The 19,728-nt window shown below is 41.8% G+C and overlaps 1 protein-coding gene across 2 annotated transcripts in view; it reads left to right on the top strand.

Moving 5' to 3' along the window:
• Positions 1 to 997: 997 nt before the first annotated feature.
• The window catches only part of LOC129238852 (E3 ubiquitin-protein ligase HUWE1), a 52,710-nt gene continuing 33,979 nt past the window's right edge, over positions 998 to 19,728 (top strand). The window contains exons 1-3 of one of the 2 annotated variants that reach the window (XM_054874070.1): positions 998 to 1,377; positions 18,216 to 18,455; positions 18,529 to 18,750. In XM_054874070.1, the coding sequence (XP_054730045.1) occupies positions 1,162 to 1,377; positions 18,216 to 18,455; positions 18,529 to 18,750 (678 nt within the window). In that variant the 5' untranslated portion in view covers positions 998 to 1,161. Of the gene's footprint in view, positions 1,429 to 18,215; positions 18,456 to 18,528; positions 18,751 to 19,728 lie in introns of both variants that reach the window. The other variant, XM_054874068.1, reaches the window with a different exon arrangement.

Raw genomic sequence — 19,728 nt, 5'->3', positions numbered from 1 at the left:
TTGATGTTAAGAATAAAAAAAGCAGTAATGAAATACATGGAAGTTTTTACATTTATACGGATACCATCACCCGCAATAAATTTGCCTTCGATAGACGGTTCCGCGAGCAAGGTGAAAAACTGATAAGCTATTGTAAGCAATATACAGAAGTAGAAATAAGTTTTTTGTTATGATCTGTTATTAGAGGGATGTAGCCTATGTATCTTTTTTGCTTTTTGTATTACTAAAATTATTGATCAGGACATTGCTAGCTTATTAGTTGGAACCTCGGCACGGCTCGGTTTGACGCAAGTTGCACTGTACAGGTAGTAGCAGCAGACAAAACAGCAAGACCAAATAAATGGAACAAAACCAAATAAGTTGCTCTACATCTTCTACCTACTCAGTAGGGATTGGTTCGGCCTTGGAAATCGTTGCTCGGGCAGTGTCAGTGACAGTTTCTAAAATCAGCGTTTAATTCCAATATTGGCTGGCACCACCTTCTGTATTCGCTATATAATGAACTGCTTGACCACAATCTAGTGATGACATATATAAATGAAAACCTTAATTATAGTTAGTTAATACGAATCCCTACGAAAACAATTTTGTGAGAATTTATTCTGCAATGGGCGCACCCAACCTACAGCCCAACTGGCCAAATAGTTGATGAACTAAAGCTACAGTGTGCGGTGGCTGTTCTACTTTTACACATTCAAGGTAAGACTGATTCCCTTGTGGGCATACATCTCGGCTTGCATGCGAGTGCTTAGCGAGTATCATAATTTGTAGGTGTAGCAACTCGTATTTTCCAGTAACTTTTGTTTTGTCGTCGGACTTTCATGCTTTAATGCAAACTAACCAGATCAGTACTTTTAGTTATGCCGTCGCTGCTGCTGTTTGGGTCTGGGTTACAATTGCGATAATTTCGAAAGTGTGAATAGCTCATTATTATCTTCATGTTATATTTAAGGTGGCATCACTTTTGTGTTTTATTTGTTTGCTACGGCTTATTTTATGAGGTGAACCGAAAGAATTGTTCGGTGGTTTAAAATATTTCTTGGGAAAAATAATGGAGAACTACATTTGTTCATATATTCGCTATAATATTACTACATGTGTTTGGTATTAAAAATATTAATGAATATATAGTATAAAAATTGATGAACTACAACTGTAGCCATGAAAGTTGATGCAAGTAAACTAAAAAAGAGTTCATCTGAGCTTACACCTGAATGCAGGTTGTTAATTGATCAGTTAACCAAGTGTCGTTGCAAAGGTGATCTTTCGCGTTTCCTTGAAACAATAAATGTTTGGACATATGGAAAGTGTGAACTCTACCATTGGACTCATATTTTGGATCGCTTTGATAAAATTTTGGAGGAAGGTGCGAGGCAGGTAGATGACAATGAATTCATGTTATATTGCGACCTAAAATTTTCACAAGAGGTAAATAATTCTATACACTTATAACTGCGTATACAATATATTATATTTTTTAATATATATATAATATTTTTTATTTTATGTTTTTTATCAAATTCTTCGTATGATTACCCCGTTCGCAGTAAACAAAAAAACGCGCAATAGCAATCGTAAACGCAATTTAACTTAAAAAAATATTCATTTACAATGAAATTGAAATTAAATCAACCCTCTGAATATGTACATAAATTCTAAATTTACCAGGCGAAATTAAATTATAGAACAAAGTTGTTTGTAAGTGTAGTGATTTTTCGATGTAAATAAGTCAGGTAAACCTTACCGGAACTGTGAATGAATGAATAATAAAATTGAGTTATCAACTTCGAACATAGCATGGGAATGGCAGAGCCATAATGTCTATTCCCATTGGTCTCTTACGCCGACGACTGCACCCTAATGGTGTTTTTGTTGTTGTAGCAGCATAAACATTCGCTATACTTACATACGGAGAAATGCTGCTGGAGTGACAGTCTTCGGCCGGATACAAATCCGGGTCGTTTCGGTAACGTAGAACCGACTGTCATGGCCAAAGTAAACGACTACCTCACCTACCTTTCTCGCTTCTTCACTGCGAGGAACCTATAACTTTCCCCCATGAAGTCCACAGCGACCCTCTTCACCCCCTGGACAAAGGAAGACATACTGCAACTTAAGGTAAAAGTCGACGACTCACCAATACCGCACATGCAACCACCTTTTCACATGCCCCATTAAACCCACTCATCTAACACCCTGCCCCTCTGGACCCAACCTGTCGAAACAGCAAATTTCCTGCGCCTCCGTTAGATGAGCTAGACGCAGACGACCGGTGATTTACAATACACTGACAGGGCAAAGTTAACTGCTACAATAACAACAAGTCCACAGGGAGTGGTGACACGGTATGTGGCACGTGTTGCTCCCGCCACAAGGCGGCCCCTACCTCAATGGCTACATCTTCTAATGTTCCGGCACGTCAAACTGCCGCCACTAATCAACCCCCACGGTTAGGAGCCCACAGGTGCAAAAGAACTCCCTCACTGCCCCATAACCCTCCTGCTCCTATCCCAGTGCGGGGGCAAACCAGCAGCTCTTGGCCCCCGCACAGTCTGTTCCGTGTGTCAGATCAGAGTTCCTTGAACCTAATAACAGTCACCAACGCAGACAACCTCACGCGTCCCTCACACCCCGAGTTACGACTATACTCCCGAGGAGCTTCATGCTCCTCCAACTTAACTGTAACGCACTCATAAGATAGACGAGATACTTCAGATCTGATGTTTTATAGCGTTCACGGGAGGTGAAGTGCGCCCAATCCCTTTCTACTTATTCCTACGCCCAGGGCAACCGATCTCTTCGTGTTCCGTCAGGTTGGACTTGCCGCCAAGTTGGTCGGTTGTTTTTGTAGTAGCAAAAACATTTCTGATACATGTACGGGGAGTGTTGCTGGAGTGACAGTCTTTGACGGGATATGTAGTAAATCGGGGTAGTCCTGGTAATGTAGAACCGACTGTCGGAGGAACTGCGCTGTTGTTGTAGCAGCATAAACATTCCTTATAAAGGTACGGGGAATGCTGCTTGAGTGACAGTCCTTGGGCGACAGGCGGAGTGGACAGTACGGGTCGTTCCGGTAACGTATAACCGACTGTCGTGGGAACGGGAGGAACTGCGTTGTTCTTGTTCTTGTTGTTGTTGTAGCAGTAATAGAAGCCCCGTTAGTGTAGAGTATATCACCGGTCATCTTCGTCTGGCTCATCTAAAGATAGGCCCAGGAAACACGATGTTTCGATGGGTAGGGTCCAGAGGGAGACGGGTGTTAGAAGAGTAGGTTTTAAAGGGTATGTGAAAAGGTGGTTAGTGTCGTGCGGGGTACCTTCACATTCCGGACATACCTATGTTTGGTATATGGGGGTAAATTCTGGATAAGTAGGAGTTTAACCTGCTACAGTATCCAGAACGTAATTCCGCCAGTGTTACACGTGTCTCGCGGGTAAGCTGGAGCTCTTCATCTGCTATAGTGGTGGTTGGACTCCGATTACGGCTTTCACAGGACGGGAGCTTAAGAAGGTGGTGACGGTCTCCCGGTGAATGTCGTTTATTGATTGTCTAAATACTGTCTGGTCCAGTAGATTTCTGGCAGTTTTGTCCTGGATCTCGTCTGCGTGGTGTAGTAGGTGTCTCCTCACGTGCCTGGGAGGCGGCTCTGGTTCAAGTAGGTGTCTGCAAGAGTGAAACCTGCGATAGCACTCTAGCAGAAGCACTGCTTGAAGAGCAGTTTGTTGTGCTCAATTACAGGGAGAATTTGTGCCTCATTGTGAAGATGTTGTATGGGGACCCGTCGCTGTCCGAATGGCGTATCACTAGTTCCAGGCGACCAGACATGCGTAGCGTAGTTTAGAACCGACCGACCAATTGCCTTAAATATCGATAGCAACAATTCTTTGTCTTTGCCCCAAGTGCTGCCGGAAGCAATTTGAGTACCTTGTTGCGATTTTGGACTTTAGTGGCAATTGTGGTTGCGTGCGTATAGAAGAAGAGCAAAGTGTCGAAGGTTACACTAAAAATTTTGCTTACTGTCGGCATTTGTGTGTTATCAACTTTTACCTTGAGGGGCAGTTTGACCTCCGTTGTCCAGGTGGTAAAGAGGGTCGCCGTGGACTTAGTGGCGGAAAGTTGTAGACTCCTCGCAGTGAAAAAGCTGGTCTGTGAAGTAGTTGGTTCACTTTGGAACACAGGCCATCGATGTCATTGCCCGACGCCATTATCGCACAGTCGATAGCGTATGAGACCAGGGAGACTCCCTCTGGTGGTTGGGGGACTTTCGAGATGTAAAAGTTGAACAGCAAGGGTGAAAGGACATCCCTCTGCCGAACACCTTGCTTAATCTTCTTCTGCTTTGATGTTTGCAGGTCAGGTAGTTTACGGACCACCTACTCAGCCCTGGCGGGAGTGTCGACTGTAAAATGTCATCTAGTAGCGTGGCGTGGCTGACTTACGAGGAGATCCTCTTTCTTTAATCATGACCTGCAATCGTTTGCAATTCTTTCTTTTTTAACTTCGGCGAAAAAGTGTTTCTTAAAACAGAATTCTGTTCTTTGAACGAGGTTTAACTTATAGCAAATAATCTGTAATTTCGTTTTTTACTTGAAGAAAAACCAATAAAAGCAATGCAGGGCAGTTGGAAGAAAATAATTTTTTCCAAATTTTTTTACGCATACTTTTTTACTTTGGTATGCCGGTTGTATTTCAAAATCAAGCTCAGCTCATATTCATTTTGTTATTGCGAAGCCTTACTCTGTTCTAGGTTTTGTGCATCGTAATACTACAAAGTTTACTGATCTGTACCCGTTAAAAATTTTGTTTACGAGCTTCGTCCGTTCTCATTTAAAATATTTTGTATTTGTTTGGAGACCTTACAATCAACATCCTATAGCAAGAATTGAGCGGATATATGTATAAAGTGTTTCTCAAATAAATAATCTGAGACTTTTAAGTTCATAGACTTACGTCAAAAGTACCCATCTTTTCATGATAACTTACTTATTTTATCATTACTCAAATATTTGAGTAATTTACTACAGTTCTAAAATGTATCGTCGCAGCGTTAGACCTATCTAAACTTTCAAGAACGTAAGCCATGCAACGCTGAAGTTGACAAACATCCGCCTTCTTTCGAGCTCAAACCTGAAACGAAAAGATTAAACGATGGATTGTTCTTGTTATTGCAGAAATTTACACAGTTCAACCCAGTATGATGAAGTCATCATTCGTCGACGTCTATCTCGCCTAATGGTAGGCCCACCCTGTCACAGTGACATTAGATGACTTTACTACACTTTTGTAAACTGCTAAAAGAAGAACAACAAATACCGGGTGAGACCAGAGGTAAAGGAGTGTAATATGAGTTTAATTAGGCATGCGAAGGACTGGCTAGTGTCATGCGGGGACCCTCTCATGCAGCATAGTAGTAGTCCGCTGATGTTGTAACAGCATAAAAATTCTCCGGAATTGTTCAGGTAAATCTGCTTAAGTGACAGTCCTCGACCGGATATAAATTTTGGTCGATCCGAAGACGTAGGTCCGACTGTCGTGAGAACAGAATTCTATCGGTTCTAGTGATTATCTGATAAGCCTGCTTTGAGACCCGTAATATTCAGGCATAATTACGTTCTGAATATTGTAGCAAGTTAAACTCCTACTTATCCAGAATTAACCAAATTCAACTTACATTTGCCACATGCCCCCTTAAATCTATTTAGATAAGTCTAATCGGTCTGAAAGATTTAAAAAGTGAGTAGTATTTTTACTTTCGTTTTTATTGGGGGGGATTTTTACGCGTCGGGGCCCAAATCCAGTGCATAACCAGATATCCTGTATTGCTTTGGCTTCTCATGTTAGCTCGCTGTCAAACGAATGCTACCCAAAACCTCAGATGAGAACTGTTCACTCTCATGATGACCACTGCGAACGAACTAAGGACTACGATTTGAGGGTATGCACCTGGAATGTCTGGTCCCTTAATGGGGAAGGTGCCTCTGTCGGGCTGGTTAATGTCGAGCAAAGGCTACCATCATTGCGATTCAAGAGATGCGATGGAAGGGGCACGGCAAGAGTAACATTAAACCTTAGATCAGATTTAGATTATTTTGAGGTTTGTACTTCGACCTCATGGCCTTTGTGCCCTCTACTCATCACAGTGCTTCATCCAGACCCAGTTTCCATATTAAACTTAATATAGAACTGGGTTGAACTAAGCGTATGTCTCCTTCTTGTGGCTGCAAATGGCCGAGATGTCTTAACCTTCTCCGAAGTATAGCGCTGGATTCAATGGAAGGTACCTTGGAGTCTCCTAGGATTGGTCGCAAAAAGAACAAGAATCAATGGACTATGTGAGAATGCCCGTGAACATTTTCAGATTATCCTCCGGAGAGTTATGAGTTTGTTAAACCTTTCTTGGTTGTACCTCCTAGTAAGGATTTCGCCGGGCGTAGCCCTATAGTGTGGTGCCAGGGAACCACCCCTGGCTTTTTTTTTGTTTTTTAGTCAGGAGATGTAAATCAAAATGTCAGAAACATCATCAATGTGTCGTTGTACCAATGTTATGCCGAGCATACTCCTACTAACACTATAGCACTCCACCTCCTAGTCTGATTTCCACCCTGGGACCGCGTTAGCATTTCTTCAAGGTGAAGTCGCTTTTATGTCCACAGGTTCCGTTCCTGTGGGCGTATGGAGAATTTACGACATCGATAGTATTCACTCTTCCCACTTCCTTTTCAAGCGGCCGTGGGGGATATGAAACATCGGAGAATGTGCAATTGTGCGATACTTACAAACTATTGTCTTGTCTTCAGTTTGGTAGAGTTGTGAGTGTTTGACTCAAGCGTCCGGTTCTGTCGTCGGTTTGTCTAAAACAGTTTATCTCCACTGTCCACCTGCTAGCAAATATTCAAAAACTTAACGAATAAACTTTATTATAAACTATATTATTTGTAAGGTTTTTTCTCGATACAGTCAAGACCACTGTGGGCTTAATCTCACAGGATGACAAATCCTTGAGTGCCGCCTGACTGTCGCTTAGAATATCTAATCTGTCTAAGTTAATCTCTGCATATAGACAGATAGTATACACCTCCAATTGAAAGGTGCTTGAAAACCTTCCCATCGGCAAAGAACGCTTGGTTCTGGGATCATATATTCCATCGCCTATGCCTCCTGGTGTCATCTGTGTACCAGTGCATGGTATACTCCTGGAGTTTCCTTTCAAATGCTGATGTACTTAATTTTACCTTGTCGTCCAGTTTAGTTCTGAACTTCTTTTCGAATCTTTATGACATTAGTGATATCATCTCTAGTTAGTTAGTTAAGTGGGAGCTGCATCACTTATCCTTTACTAAAGTCGTCGCTAGTAATATTCAACACGGTACGCTTGGCTGATTGCCGAATTATACCTCCATCCATTGCTTTCAATACTAAAGGAATTGCCTAGTGAATAGTCTTTTTTTCGTATGAAAACGACTTGTTCTCTTCTCCACTCTGTTGGTATTTATGCCAACGTGAAACTGTATCGCATTATTCCAACGATTTGTGGTGTAATTAACTAGCCGTCTTACTGTCATACTACCGGACGCTGGGGTCTTGCATGGGTTAAAGGAGCTAACTGCCCATCTTATGGATAGCTGGATAAACAACTTGAAAACACCGTACAAGATTCCGTGGTGGCTCCCGGAAAATATGTTCCCTTGCTCGGGGAAAACCCGATTCATTCAGATAACGTAGAACTGGCTGCCGTTGGTTTTGTCTTTTGGTTTGGTCTCAATACAGCTAAACTCAAAGCCAGTATTTGAGCACCATATAGTATGTAATCCATGACCGGTTAACTTGAATGCTCCTGTGGTCTGATAGGGAAGGCTTGGAGGAAACTTTCTAACCTGATATCAAGTTTTCAGTCAGTTTGTTACTGGGGGTCACATCGTTACGAATGTTTTATTATTATGTAATATTATATATGTATATATCATTACTAATAATAAATTCAAGTAGGGACTCACACCTTCTGTTACAGCTGGTGCTCCCCATGCCTCATTGAGCGCATTGACATCACATCGAATTAGGTGTAGTTTTATTCTATTGCACATCTCTGCGGGTCCCGCCCACCAGCAGCTTTGCCTGGACCGCAACCAGATCCCAGTTTAAAAACGCTGTAATGCAAAAATAGTTGATGTTGCTATTTAACACCACATAGGCTCCAGGTCTCTTTTGCGAGATATCCCAAATTAACTTGTTGTTATTGTTTTGAAAGCCCCTTACCCCACTCCTGTAGGCCCACGGCCCTTGAACCAGTATTATGCCCAGAGGCAGACCACCGTGCTGGTGCCGCTACTGCAATATGTAAATTGATCTTGGCTACTTTTAAGAGGTGTGGTGTCATTTCTGTTTAGGTGTCTTTGGCTCGTCTTCGTCCGAGAGCCGCAACTCGAGCTCGAGCTTCTTTAGATCCAATCCCTCGATTAATTCTTGTGTGGTTGGGATATAAGCCGTCCCAGTGACTTGCCTGGGATGGCTGGTGCAGTGACTTGCCTGGAGTTTGTAAGCCGAGTGACTTGCCTGGGTTTCCCATCAGGAGGGACTTGTACCATAAATGATAAGCATGGTAGACGTTGAAACCGTTTTGGCTGACGGGTTACTGCCCTTATCCGTAACCATTGCTACCGGATGGGCTTCCTTGCCTTTGTGGTCTTCTGCCTCCATGGTCTCATGGTGACAGAGCTGAACCGGTAATTCAGCCGGAAGCCCATTCTTCTTGTGGTTCGTATGAGTCTTCTTCTATACGCAGGCTAAGCCTGAGTCCTGTATCTACAATACCGCTGCTCAGAATGCGCCACGCTTCTGTTTTTAGGCTGTCGTTTTGAGCCGTTGTTCGGGTGGCGGTAGAGTCTGGCGTCTGTCCCTCTTTCGCCTATCCTTCCCCCTGCTAATGTCGAACGTTCCCCGGATTCAGAGTGCCTGTGAGGTTTGTTGCTGATTGCTTGGAGGATTTGTGGCTCTGCTCGATACCTCTAATCGGTTTCTTGCTCGACCAGTATCTGAACCTGTGTGGCAGCATCGACGACAGTGTTTGCGTAGTAGACGACATTGGACCTTGCGAAGTTTACTAAAACTGCCATTTAAAAAGCACAAATTCGGTGTTGGATTTATGGTGGAGGAGAGATTTCGTCGCCAAGTACTTTAGTTCACTCCGAGGGATGAGCGTCTCGCAATAATCCACATAAAAGCGAAATTTGTCAGCATCTTGCTCATTTGCTCCCACCTTCCGACGGAAGCGATGGACGATACCAAAACAGATTCCTTCTATAAACGCTGCCTCCGCCACGACATAAAAATTGTGCTGGGATACTTCAATGTCAGGGTGGAAAAAAGGGGATTATTGGGCCCACAGTCGAGAAATTCAACCTGCACAACAGAACATCTCGTAATGGACAGAGGCTGATTGACTTCTAACAGGGCCCGAAGCATAACAGTTTGCAGCCCCAGATTTCAACATAAATAAATACACCAAGCTACGTGGCTGACTGTTGAACGAAAAACGCAAGAGCAGATTAATCATGTTGCTATGGAATACTGGATTCTAGTGTTTTAGATGTCCGTACGTCCCACATGGACCCAAATCGTTATCTTGTTGCATCCATAATACACACATGCCTCTGTACAGCAAAAAACATACATCAAACTACGCAAAGAATGCTCGACATCGGAAAGTTGCAATCGCAATAGACAACCAGAAGATTTCCACTCGACTCTCTCTCCCGCTCTCAACAATGGAGCAACATTTCTCGATCTTTACTCAGAAGTCTCCTTCTGGCACCTTGGGCTCCCCCAATGTTCGGCAGCAACCGTGAGAGAGCATTTGCAACTACTGCGCCTTTCGTACTGACTTTCACCGCGTGCTCTCTGAAGTTCATGAGCGAGCTAATCATAACCCCTAAGTACCTACTGTATAGCTGGCTTGGACTGGATGTTGAGACCTCCGACATTTACCGTCAAACTCTCCCTCTTCTTTTTGCTCAACAAGACTGGTTCAGTTTTTTGCGCTGCTAGCTGGAGTTTGGCAGTGTATAACCAGCGCTCAATCCTCGCTATCGCATCGTTACAGGTGAGTTCCACATCAACGGCTGTTTCCCGTTACAACTAGCCCAATATCGTCTGCGAATCCTACCTGTGTCGCATTCATGGGCAGCTCCATTTTTAGGATGCCATCGTACATTGCGTTCCACAAAGTAGGCCCGACAACCGACCCTTGCGATACTGCGCCTGTCACTGTGTATTTCTGAGGGTCGTCGTCTGTTTCGTATTCAAGTATCCTGCCATCGAAATGGCTCCGGATAATCCGAAGCAGGTACGAAGGCACTCCAAGACCACTTAGTGCTGAAGCAAATTGTCGCTCCGCAAGTCCTGTTGGCCCTTCGAGGTATTTCTGCAACCGCCCACAGTTCTTTCTAGTACCTTCCCCACTGTATTTAACAGACATAAGGGTTGGTATGCTGATGGATCATTTGGCAATTTACCCGTTTTTAGCGGTAGCACTAAGCGCTCCTGGGAAATATACCAGACTTGATACACCCAGTCTAAAGTTCAGAAACAATTTCTGGACTCGCTTGGCCCGCCGCTTTGAAATCAATATTGGGGACACCATCTGGGCCTGGAGCTTTTGCGTCGCTGATTCTCGAAGTGGCCAATACCTCTTCTTTTGAGACCGTATACTCTTCTGACTGCGGATGTAAATCCGTTACCTTTACAGGGCTCTGAGGTGGAAATAGGTAAAGGACCACCTTTCCAGCAAGGCAGGGCATGTGGGTTGGGACACTTTTTTCATAACTGTTCTATATGCTTTACCCCATGGGTCAGTATTTGCTTAGTTTCTTAATTCAATAAAGCAACGAATTTGCTGTATTGCCTGTTGCAATGCGTGTCGGGCTTCTTTATAAAGTGACTGCTGAACAGGTTAAGATGGTCGGCGACGCGCTCTTTGAGCTCTTCTGCGAGATTTGTAACATCGTTTTCGGAGTTTCGCGATTTCGTCTGTCCACCAATATACAGGCTCCCGGTTTGAAGTTCTTCTGCGTCTTGGCATCGCTGCATCGCAGGCTTCTTCCAATCGCTTTGCTACTTGGTTTGCTCGCTGCTCTGCAGGTTCAGCAGCAAAGTACGCCGCGCTCCAGATCGCTAGAAAGATTCTGCGTCAAAAGCATTCCTCTTGTCTTGGACTTTTCTTGTCGGCTTGGGCGTGCGAGTTGTGTACAGGTCCATTATGATTGCATAGTGATCGCTGTGGGTGTACATGCTTGAAATATGCCACTGCACGCGATTTGCCGTGGATCTATCGGCGAAGGCAAGGTCTATGAATGATCGTTTAGTACCTGTATCGAACGTGTGGCATCCTGGCATGTTTAAAAGAGTCATATCCAGACTAGCAAACGTTTCTTCCAGTACTCTTCCTCTGGGGTTGGCCCATAGGCTTCCCCACGTGGTCGACCACGCGTGAAAGTCTCCTGCAATGATGATAGGTCTCCTGTGTCGGAAATCTGTTGTTATCCAGGTCAACATATCCGCGAATTCATCTAAGGCCATTCTCGGTGGTGCATAGCAGCTTACAATGTAAAGGCCGTCTACTTGCGCCTATATATATCCCTTCTGTGGACCATCTGGCTTACGGTGCAGCGCTTTATTTCCCGGTATCCAGATTGCAGCCCCGTATATTGCATCAGCTTACCAGTTATAGGTGTCAATAGCAGAACATAGTTCGGAGATTAGAGCGATGTCAGCTTTAAGCTCGCTCATATTCCTCCACAATATATCTTGAGCAGTTCTGCAATGGTTGAGGTTAATTTGTACTATCCTCATGCGCACTTTTTATTAACTGCCTCCTGGAATCTAGAACATTTTGTGCTCCCTTCGTTATGTGCACCACAGCAAAGTGTACATATTTCTAGGTTCTTGCATGTTGCACCTCTGCGGCCAACCTCGCGCATCTTCTGCAAAGATTTGATCTATCAATTCCTTTACATTTTGTAGCTACATGTACATACTCCTAATATTTGTAGCATTTTATCGGGGATGTTGCTTCCGATAGCGAGCACCGGACCCATCCTACACGGAGATGTTTCAGGTCTAGAACCATCTTGGCCTCTTCTGCAAGGAGCGATATGTATGCTGTCTGCCTACCTCCATACTCCGTTTTTGGCAATCTTACTGCAGAGTCTTCTGGCCTCCTGACTTTAGCCTGTGTCTCTAGGGCATCTAACAGCTCTTCCTTGCTGCTAGTATCCGTTACCAGGTTTTTACAGCGAATAGTCATTATGTGGGTCTGCATCGATGCGTCTTCCTTAAGTACGCCCTGTATTGCTGCTTGTATTATACGGGTACTAGTGCTTCTTGTTCTGCTGAGCTCAAGCAAAAGCTCTCCTTTTTGGGTACGTCTCAATGTATGGACATCTTCAATCAACGACTTTGTGGCTTTGACCGCCCGTAGGATATCAACATATGACATCTTTTCTGATTTAGTCGCAATTAGCATTGCATCAGTTTTCGTCCGAATTATTTTCTTCAAGGGTTTCTGTTTGGGCCTTTTTTAAACCTTGATCCACTCCTCGTCCCTTATCCTTGAGGCTATCTCCAACCCGTTGTGACGTGGTTGTGGATGTACCACGATCCATATCTTGTTGTGTGCTCAATTCAGCTCTGACGTCCATTGCCGACACAGTCCCTAAAAAGCTGTCAATGGGGGTACTCTTTGGCGTTGTGTAGCATTCTCTAGTGGAGGCGGCAATCGTCTTCGGTGTCTCCACGATGATAACCTCCATCTCTGGATTAATTTTGGTTATACGTACTGGGGATCTCGCTGTTTTTGTGTCTTTTTGAAATGATGACGGTATCTCGATGTCTTTAGTTAGCTGCTCCGTTGTTTGCTTCAGAGGACTACTCTTGTTTGGTTGTCTTAAAATATTCATAGTTGTTGGGTCCCCCCTTGAGGCCGATATCCCAGTTCGTTCGTATAGTCGCCTTTATGACCCCGTGGTTATCTTTGCAAAGCAGGGAGGCCGACGCGAGGGTTGACACTTGAGAGTGTATGTGTTCAGGTAGCAAGCTCAACCTAACCTGCACCACCAACTTAACAGCGACGAACTGAGAACGTATCTCAAGGCCTGCCACGGTTTTAACGGGACGGGGGCAATTGTTGCAATATCTATACCGCAGCTTCTGTGGGGTTTCAATCCACATACTAATGGGACAGTCACTAGAGTTACTAGCTCACATAATCAATTCAAATCGTTTTCCAGTGACATAATACCAGAATCCTACTGGGCTCAGAATTCAGTATCCGTTGTTGTAGCATGAAGTCAAATGCCCGTTTTGACTACTTTTAGTCAACCTTCCGGGGAGGTTCAGCCGCTCATTCTGAGTCAGACGCTAACCCAACAGCCGCTGACTATAACACAGTCGCTGATGGGATTTCTCAACTGCATAAGTTCTTACACTTAGTATTTTCCTGGTTGAAACACACCTCCAAGCAGGTGCCAGGTAGTTCAACGCCTCAATGACATTAGCCAAGCCGTTGGCTCAAGAGGGGTTACGTAATACAAGTAATACGAAACGTCGACCCAACTCCTAGTAGTAAAAGCACATTTCTTCCCCATGTATAAGGTGCTTGGTAATGATAGGTACGTCATCCGTGATATTAATTGTCAGCTCACCCAACTGCCGCATGTCGGGTTTATTGAGGCTCACTGTATGAAGAGTTGGAGTCAACCACCGGAATAACATGCTAAAAACCGAAATGATTGATATAACCGAGGATTGATATAATTGTAAATTCTCAAAAGAAACCCTCTGGTATTTACTCTTAAGTTTTTGGTCCTGTAAACATTGCTTAAATCATGTGCATCAATATCCATAAAACAAGTTGGAATACAGTGCACTCGCGGTAACTCGAATAGCCGCTAAGTCGAACGACGTGCTAACTCGAACACATTTTTTTCCCTATTGACTAGTTTGTAACTCGAACAATATTAAAGCGCTATAACTCGAACAAAAAAACAAATTTATTTGTACACACATTCTTTTCAAACATGTACATTTTGTACATACATACATATGTAATAGTATATGTATATAAATTATATGTATACTAGTGTATTGTCCATATGAATATTTCGACGTTAATATCCCGTTAGTTTTCTGGGAACAACATCTTGCATTGACCAAATTGCTTTAAATTTGTCATTTGTAGTGTATCAGTGCATGTGAGTAATGGATCGTAAAAGGTTGAAGTGTTTAACATTAAAAGAGAGGGCTGAAGTCCTTAACAAAATTAAACGTGGATGTAGTGTTACTTCTCTAGCGAAGGAATATGGGGTAGCCAAGTCCACCATAAGTCTTATAAAAAATAAAGACAAGGCAATTTTAAAAGCAGTAAACAACACATTTTTGGGTCCTGGGAAGAGGAGAACTTTAAAAGCTTCTGAGTTTCCTAAAATGAAAGCCGCTTTATACAAATGGTTTCTGTCCCAAAGAAAAAAGAATTACCCAATAAGTGGACTCATCTTGAAAGAACATAACATGAAAAACATAATTTACAGGTCGAATTTACGCTTTATGATGTTAACAAATGGAATGATGGTGCCGAATTTACCGACACAGAAGTAATAATTGAAACTAGTGATTCTGAGTGTGAGTTTAACAACACAACTGAGACATGTGAGCGGATATCATCTGAGGGGGCAGTTAGCTCTATCAATAAGGTAATTCAGTGAGCCACAACTGAACAAGTAAGCCCCGCAAAGGTTAACACTCTTCAACATTGCTGCAGGCAAGAAAAGACAAACACACATTACAACTTTCTTTTCGGCCTAACTTTTCTGTTAAAGCTGACTTTTTTTGTGTAACTGACACAAAGACTGCCAAATATTTGATGAAAAATATTGAAACGAATTAATTATTTTAAACATATTCATGTTCATATCCATATGTAAATAAATAAATAAATTTAATTGAAAAAAATCGATATCGATGACTGTTTTTTTAACATAGCACACTCAATTGATAAGTCGAACAAATTCGATAAATCGAACAGCGCCTGTTTTAATTAGTTCGAGTTATCGCGAGTGCACTGTAATAACAAGGCAATATGTATTGTAGATTGCTATACTCCTGTACAATATTATGTATGAGTTAACGCAAGTATGAATACCGAACATTCTTGAAGTTGCTTTTACTCAAATTGGCTGCGAATCTAACCTATATCTGAGTTTCGAATATGGGCAGCTTGGACGAAAAACAGTCTTACAGGGGTTAGATAATTGTAAAATATTTTGAGCATATTGAAAATCCCATCGAATGCCAACTAAAGTGAGATGACAACTTATGAAATAGTCTCCCCACATGGTGCCTGTTTCTATTGCGAACTTAAGGAGACATTTCTTACCCACTTCTGAGATATCTTTCCATCCATCAAGCTCCCTTGATTTCTGCTCACTACATTTCCCGCATTCCCCGCTGCTCGAGATTCCTATCTTATAAGCATACGCTGCTGGGCTATGTTCCTTCAGCACGCCAATAATAGTTCTACAATCTCTTCATGTTAGTGTTAGTATAAATGGAATACGACTGTGATCGTAATCTTTACACATGATCTTAACATTGCTACAAGTGGACAAGTTCTCCCATCCTGTCCTGAATTTTCTGATAATGTTTTCGTCTAGTTCGTTATGTAATATTCGTACTTATATTAGTACTTCGTTGACAAAATCTCGTTCCCTTCAATGTCCTTATGGCCTGGAACCCAATATAAATGTGTCTTACAATTCGCTGCCAACTTTTCTACTGGCCATGTAAAAGTTAACCTTGGAGTTGGTCCCAGTGGTGTCACAAGCTAAGTCTGTTGCCTTTCTAACTACGAAAACCTCAGCCTGGAATACACTGCAGTGATTTTGAAGCTTATACGACTTTCTTAGGTCTTACTCTGGACAGTATATCTCAGCGCCCAATACACTAGATCTTTTAGAACCGTAAAGTGTATTGTGTTTGGAGCTCAATCCCTTGTGCCCTTTTCTTCTTTAAAAACCAGAGCCATATAGTCTTTATTCTGTATTTATATAGCTGAGCGATAGGTCAAGAGGAACATTTAGATATGTTTGTCCAATTTTGTTGGCAGTTTTCAACTACCTTTCGCATATTAAGCAGCACATCTCTTTAAATACTCCGGACTCGAAGTTTCTTCAATGGACTCAGTGCGACTCAATAGGTACTCCAAAACGAGTCACACAGTTCTGTACAAAAATCTTACCAATGGTTTCGGGCTATTGGTTTAGTAGAGCGTACACTTCTGGTTACTTATTAAAGTAGTCCATAACAACGATCACATATTTGTTGCCGGAGACGCTTTAAGAATTCCTCTAACACAAGAAGATTGATTTGCATCTTCGGTTTCCTATACACAGTGCAAAACTCCATCAATGACTTTAAGGCTATTCCACTGTACCCAATACCTTAGCCACAGGACTTTCTTTCGCCATTAAAACTGAAATGGTGGTATCTTTCCAGCGTCTTTCGCTTCCATGATCTTTTCCAGGTTAGGATCATTCAATTCATCACTCGTGATTGGGTTGAAACTGCATTGATGTTTAATATATGCTCGGATATCTCGACTTTGGACATATGAAAAATTCTTATACCCGACATCCCCAGGTCGGTGAGATAGTGTATGAGCCTTACCATGTTTTTCCGCTTTACGATGCTCGTGATGATTTCTCTCCAGCGTCTTTTGCTTCCTTTCGCCTGAGCTCGTCTTCAGGTTTCAACGTTGTATTCTGCAACTGCCTGCAGAATCTTGTTACACTTTTGTCCGAACTGCTGCATCGTAGCATTTGAGGTAAGGGCTCTCTTATTATTATTTTAATTGTTCAACCCGATGGATTTTGTGACTCTGAATTGTTTGAACGTGAAAGAAGTTTTTATTATACTACGAAAGTTTTGTTTAATATTAAGAAGAACAGCCTCCCGGATTATCTAAGCTATAATTTTCAATATCCATATGAAGCCCATTCTCATTTCTAAGAGAGAAGAAACGTTTTAGACGACCGTAATATATGTAGAACAGAAGGAAACAAAAACTAGTGTTGTAATGAGTCATCATCATACACATATATTAAACTGTGATAGCATTTTTTCTTTCAAGACATTGTTATTTAAAAGACTCTGCTTATTAGAAGATAATTTTTTAATAAAAACAAGCGTGTGTCGCAGATAGGTCAGTAGCAACGACCAGGCAGCGGGGCTTTGGAAAACAAGTGACTGCGTAGCTCGTAAACTCATAAGATCGTCCGTTTCGTCGACCTCGTCAACATGAATCACAAAACACGAAAACACGCTCCAGAAGAGTGTTTGTAATGTGATAAATATATATAATTTTAAAATTATGAAGTAATTCACGTTTGATAAAATTTATTTGACAATTTTTTAAAACAGCCTGCGTAAATTTAGGCGTGTACGATTTAATTCTTTTCCCCATTAGCCTCTAGTTTAATTATATATTGTAATATTGTTAGGAATTTTCTTACATTAAAATTCAAATAAATCTCTTACAATAACTATCTTTGTTCGATTACTGGATCGTCAAATAAAACGCACAACTTTATGGCAAGACACTTGCTTTACTTTATTTCCAACACTTTACTTCTAAATGTACACATTCACTTTAAGACTGAATCGCTTACACGTTTAACTTACTACTGAATACCCCATGCGTATGCACCTAGGCTTAAGTATATACATGTTTTTAATAACTATCGTAAGTTCTAGACCTGGCAGCTCGTGTCTTCAGTTCTGTTGCAGCAGCTTACTAGTCTTCGTTTAACTCATCGAGCGGTAAGCCCAGAAAGAGTGCACTGTGTCGCTATCTGCTGTGGCCATCAAGGCTAATTCATGTTTTTGTTTTCGCTATTGTTGCCAGTCGGTTCGCGAAACTTCGCTATTGCAACAATATATTATAATGTTTGAACACAAGTTTCTTACAGGCTGTTTACAAAGAGAAGTAGAGTAACTATCGACTAAGATATAACTATCTAAAAAATACAATATAAAAAATAAAAAAAATAAAATTATATTATACAATATAAACTAATTCATCGCCTTTTGGAGATGAAAAATCTATTTTTTCATTCGCCACACTTTTCATAAAAATTTAGTTTTTAATAATATTTTTAAATTCGTTTCAGGATGTTCGCTTGTTACTCCTCGTTTTAAACTTCACTACGCTTTTAATTGAACATTCTTTTTCGCGGCATCTGTACAATTCGGTTGAACATTTGACTCAATTGCTGTCTTCTCAGAATATGGATATTGTGTTGGCAGTTTTAAACTTGCTCTACATGTTTTCTAAAAGAAGCAATTTCATACCACGTCTATCACTGGAGAAAAAGGATATGCTTTTAACGAAGCTCTATAACATAGCTGAGGTAATTATCGATAGATTTTTAACTATACTTTTAACTTAAACTAATTTTCTTCACATTAATTTATGTTTTTAAGCGTTGGGGAGATCCAAATTATGGCTTGGCTTTGATAGATTGCTGTATAAGAAAACCGAAATTGGAGTTTCTATATCAACTTTCTATTGAATACTCTGATGAAAATGGACAAGTTGTTTTGCTGGAGATACCTGATATGGTGAATACCTGCAAGGGTTTGCCCATCTCGGAGGTAGTGAAGGCGATATGTGGACATATGAAAAATCCCTCCGAAGCAGTTAAGGTAAGCTTTGGTAGGATAAAAATGTTCCCAGGTCACGGATATTATGGACAAGTATACAATGAGTATACAATGAGTTGGTGGGTGACTACCATTCGGAACTACGCAGGTTCGAATCTCCGTGCATGAAACACCGAAGGATAGAAAACGTTTTCTCTAATAGCGGTTGCCCCTCGGCAGGCAATGGCAAATCTCCGAGTGTGTTTCCGCCATGGAAAAGCTCTTCGTAATAAATCATCTGCCGTTCAGAATCGGCTTAAAACTTGTGGGAAAGCATCAAGACGCGCACCACAGATAGAGGGTGGTAGAGAACCTCAGCCAAACATCCATCGCCAATCATATATATTAGATTGGGGAATAAGTTCGTAGCGTTTTTACTGAAGACTTTTATCTAATCGAAAAACAATAATTATATCAATAAGTAAATCAATTCTAAAGGGTTTTCCAAAAAGAGGTGTTAGTCCTGTAAAACATCAATGGTTTCGTTGCATCTGTGGCACGTAGCGCCGTCTTGTTGAAAATAGACGTTGTCCAGATCAATACCATCCAATTCTGCCCATAAAAAATAAATCGTTAATCATCTCTCCATAGCGCAATCCATTCACCGTAACTGTTGCTCCAGCTTCATTTTCGAAAAAGTAAGGTGCAATGACTCCGCCGGACCATAAACTGCACCAAACAGTCTCCTTGAAGATAAAGAGGCTTTTCAACAATAACTCTTGCATTTTCTGAACCCCAGATCCGATAATTTTGCTTGTTGACGAAGCCACCGAGGTGGAAATGGGCCTCATCACTCAAGATGATTTTTCGATGGAATTTCGGATCAATTACATGAATTTTAACGACCCAATCAGCAAAAACACGACGTTGTTGATGATCGGCCGGCTTGAGTTCTTGTGTTAACTGGACTTTATAAGCCTTAAGACCCAAATATTTATGCAAAATACGGTGTATGACGTTTATGGAATGCCTAATTCCAAA

This window comes from Anastrepha obliqua, chromosome 2, assembly GCF_027943255.1.
Source record: "Anastrepha obliqua isolate idAnaObli1 chromosome 2, idAnaObli1_1.0, whole genome shotgun sequence".
Taxonomy (NCBI): Eukaryota; Metazoa; Arthropoda; class Insecta; order Diptera; family Tephritidae; genus Anastrepha; species Anastrepha obliqua.
The sequence above is the reverse complement of the archived record's forward strand: the minus strand, read 5'-3'. Positions and strand labels throughout refer to the sequence as shown.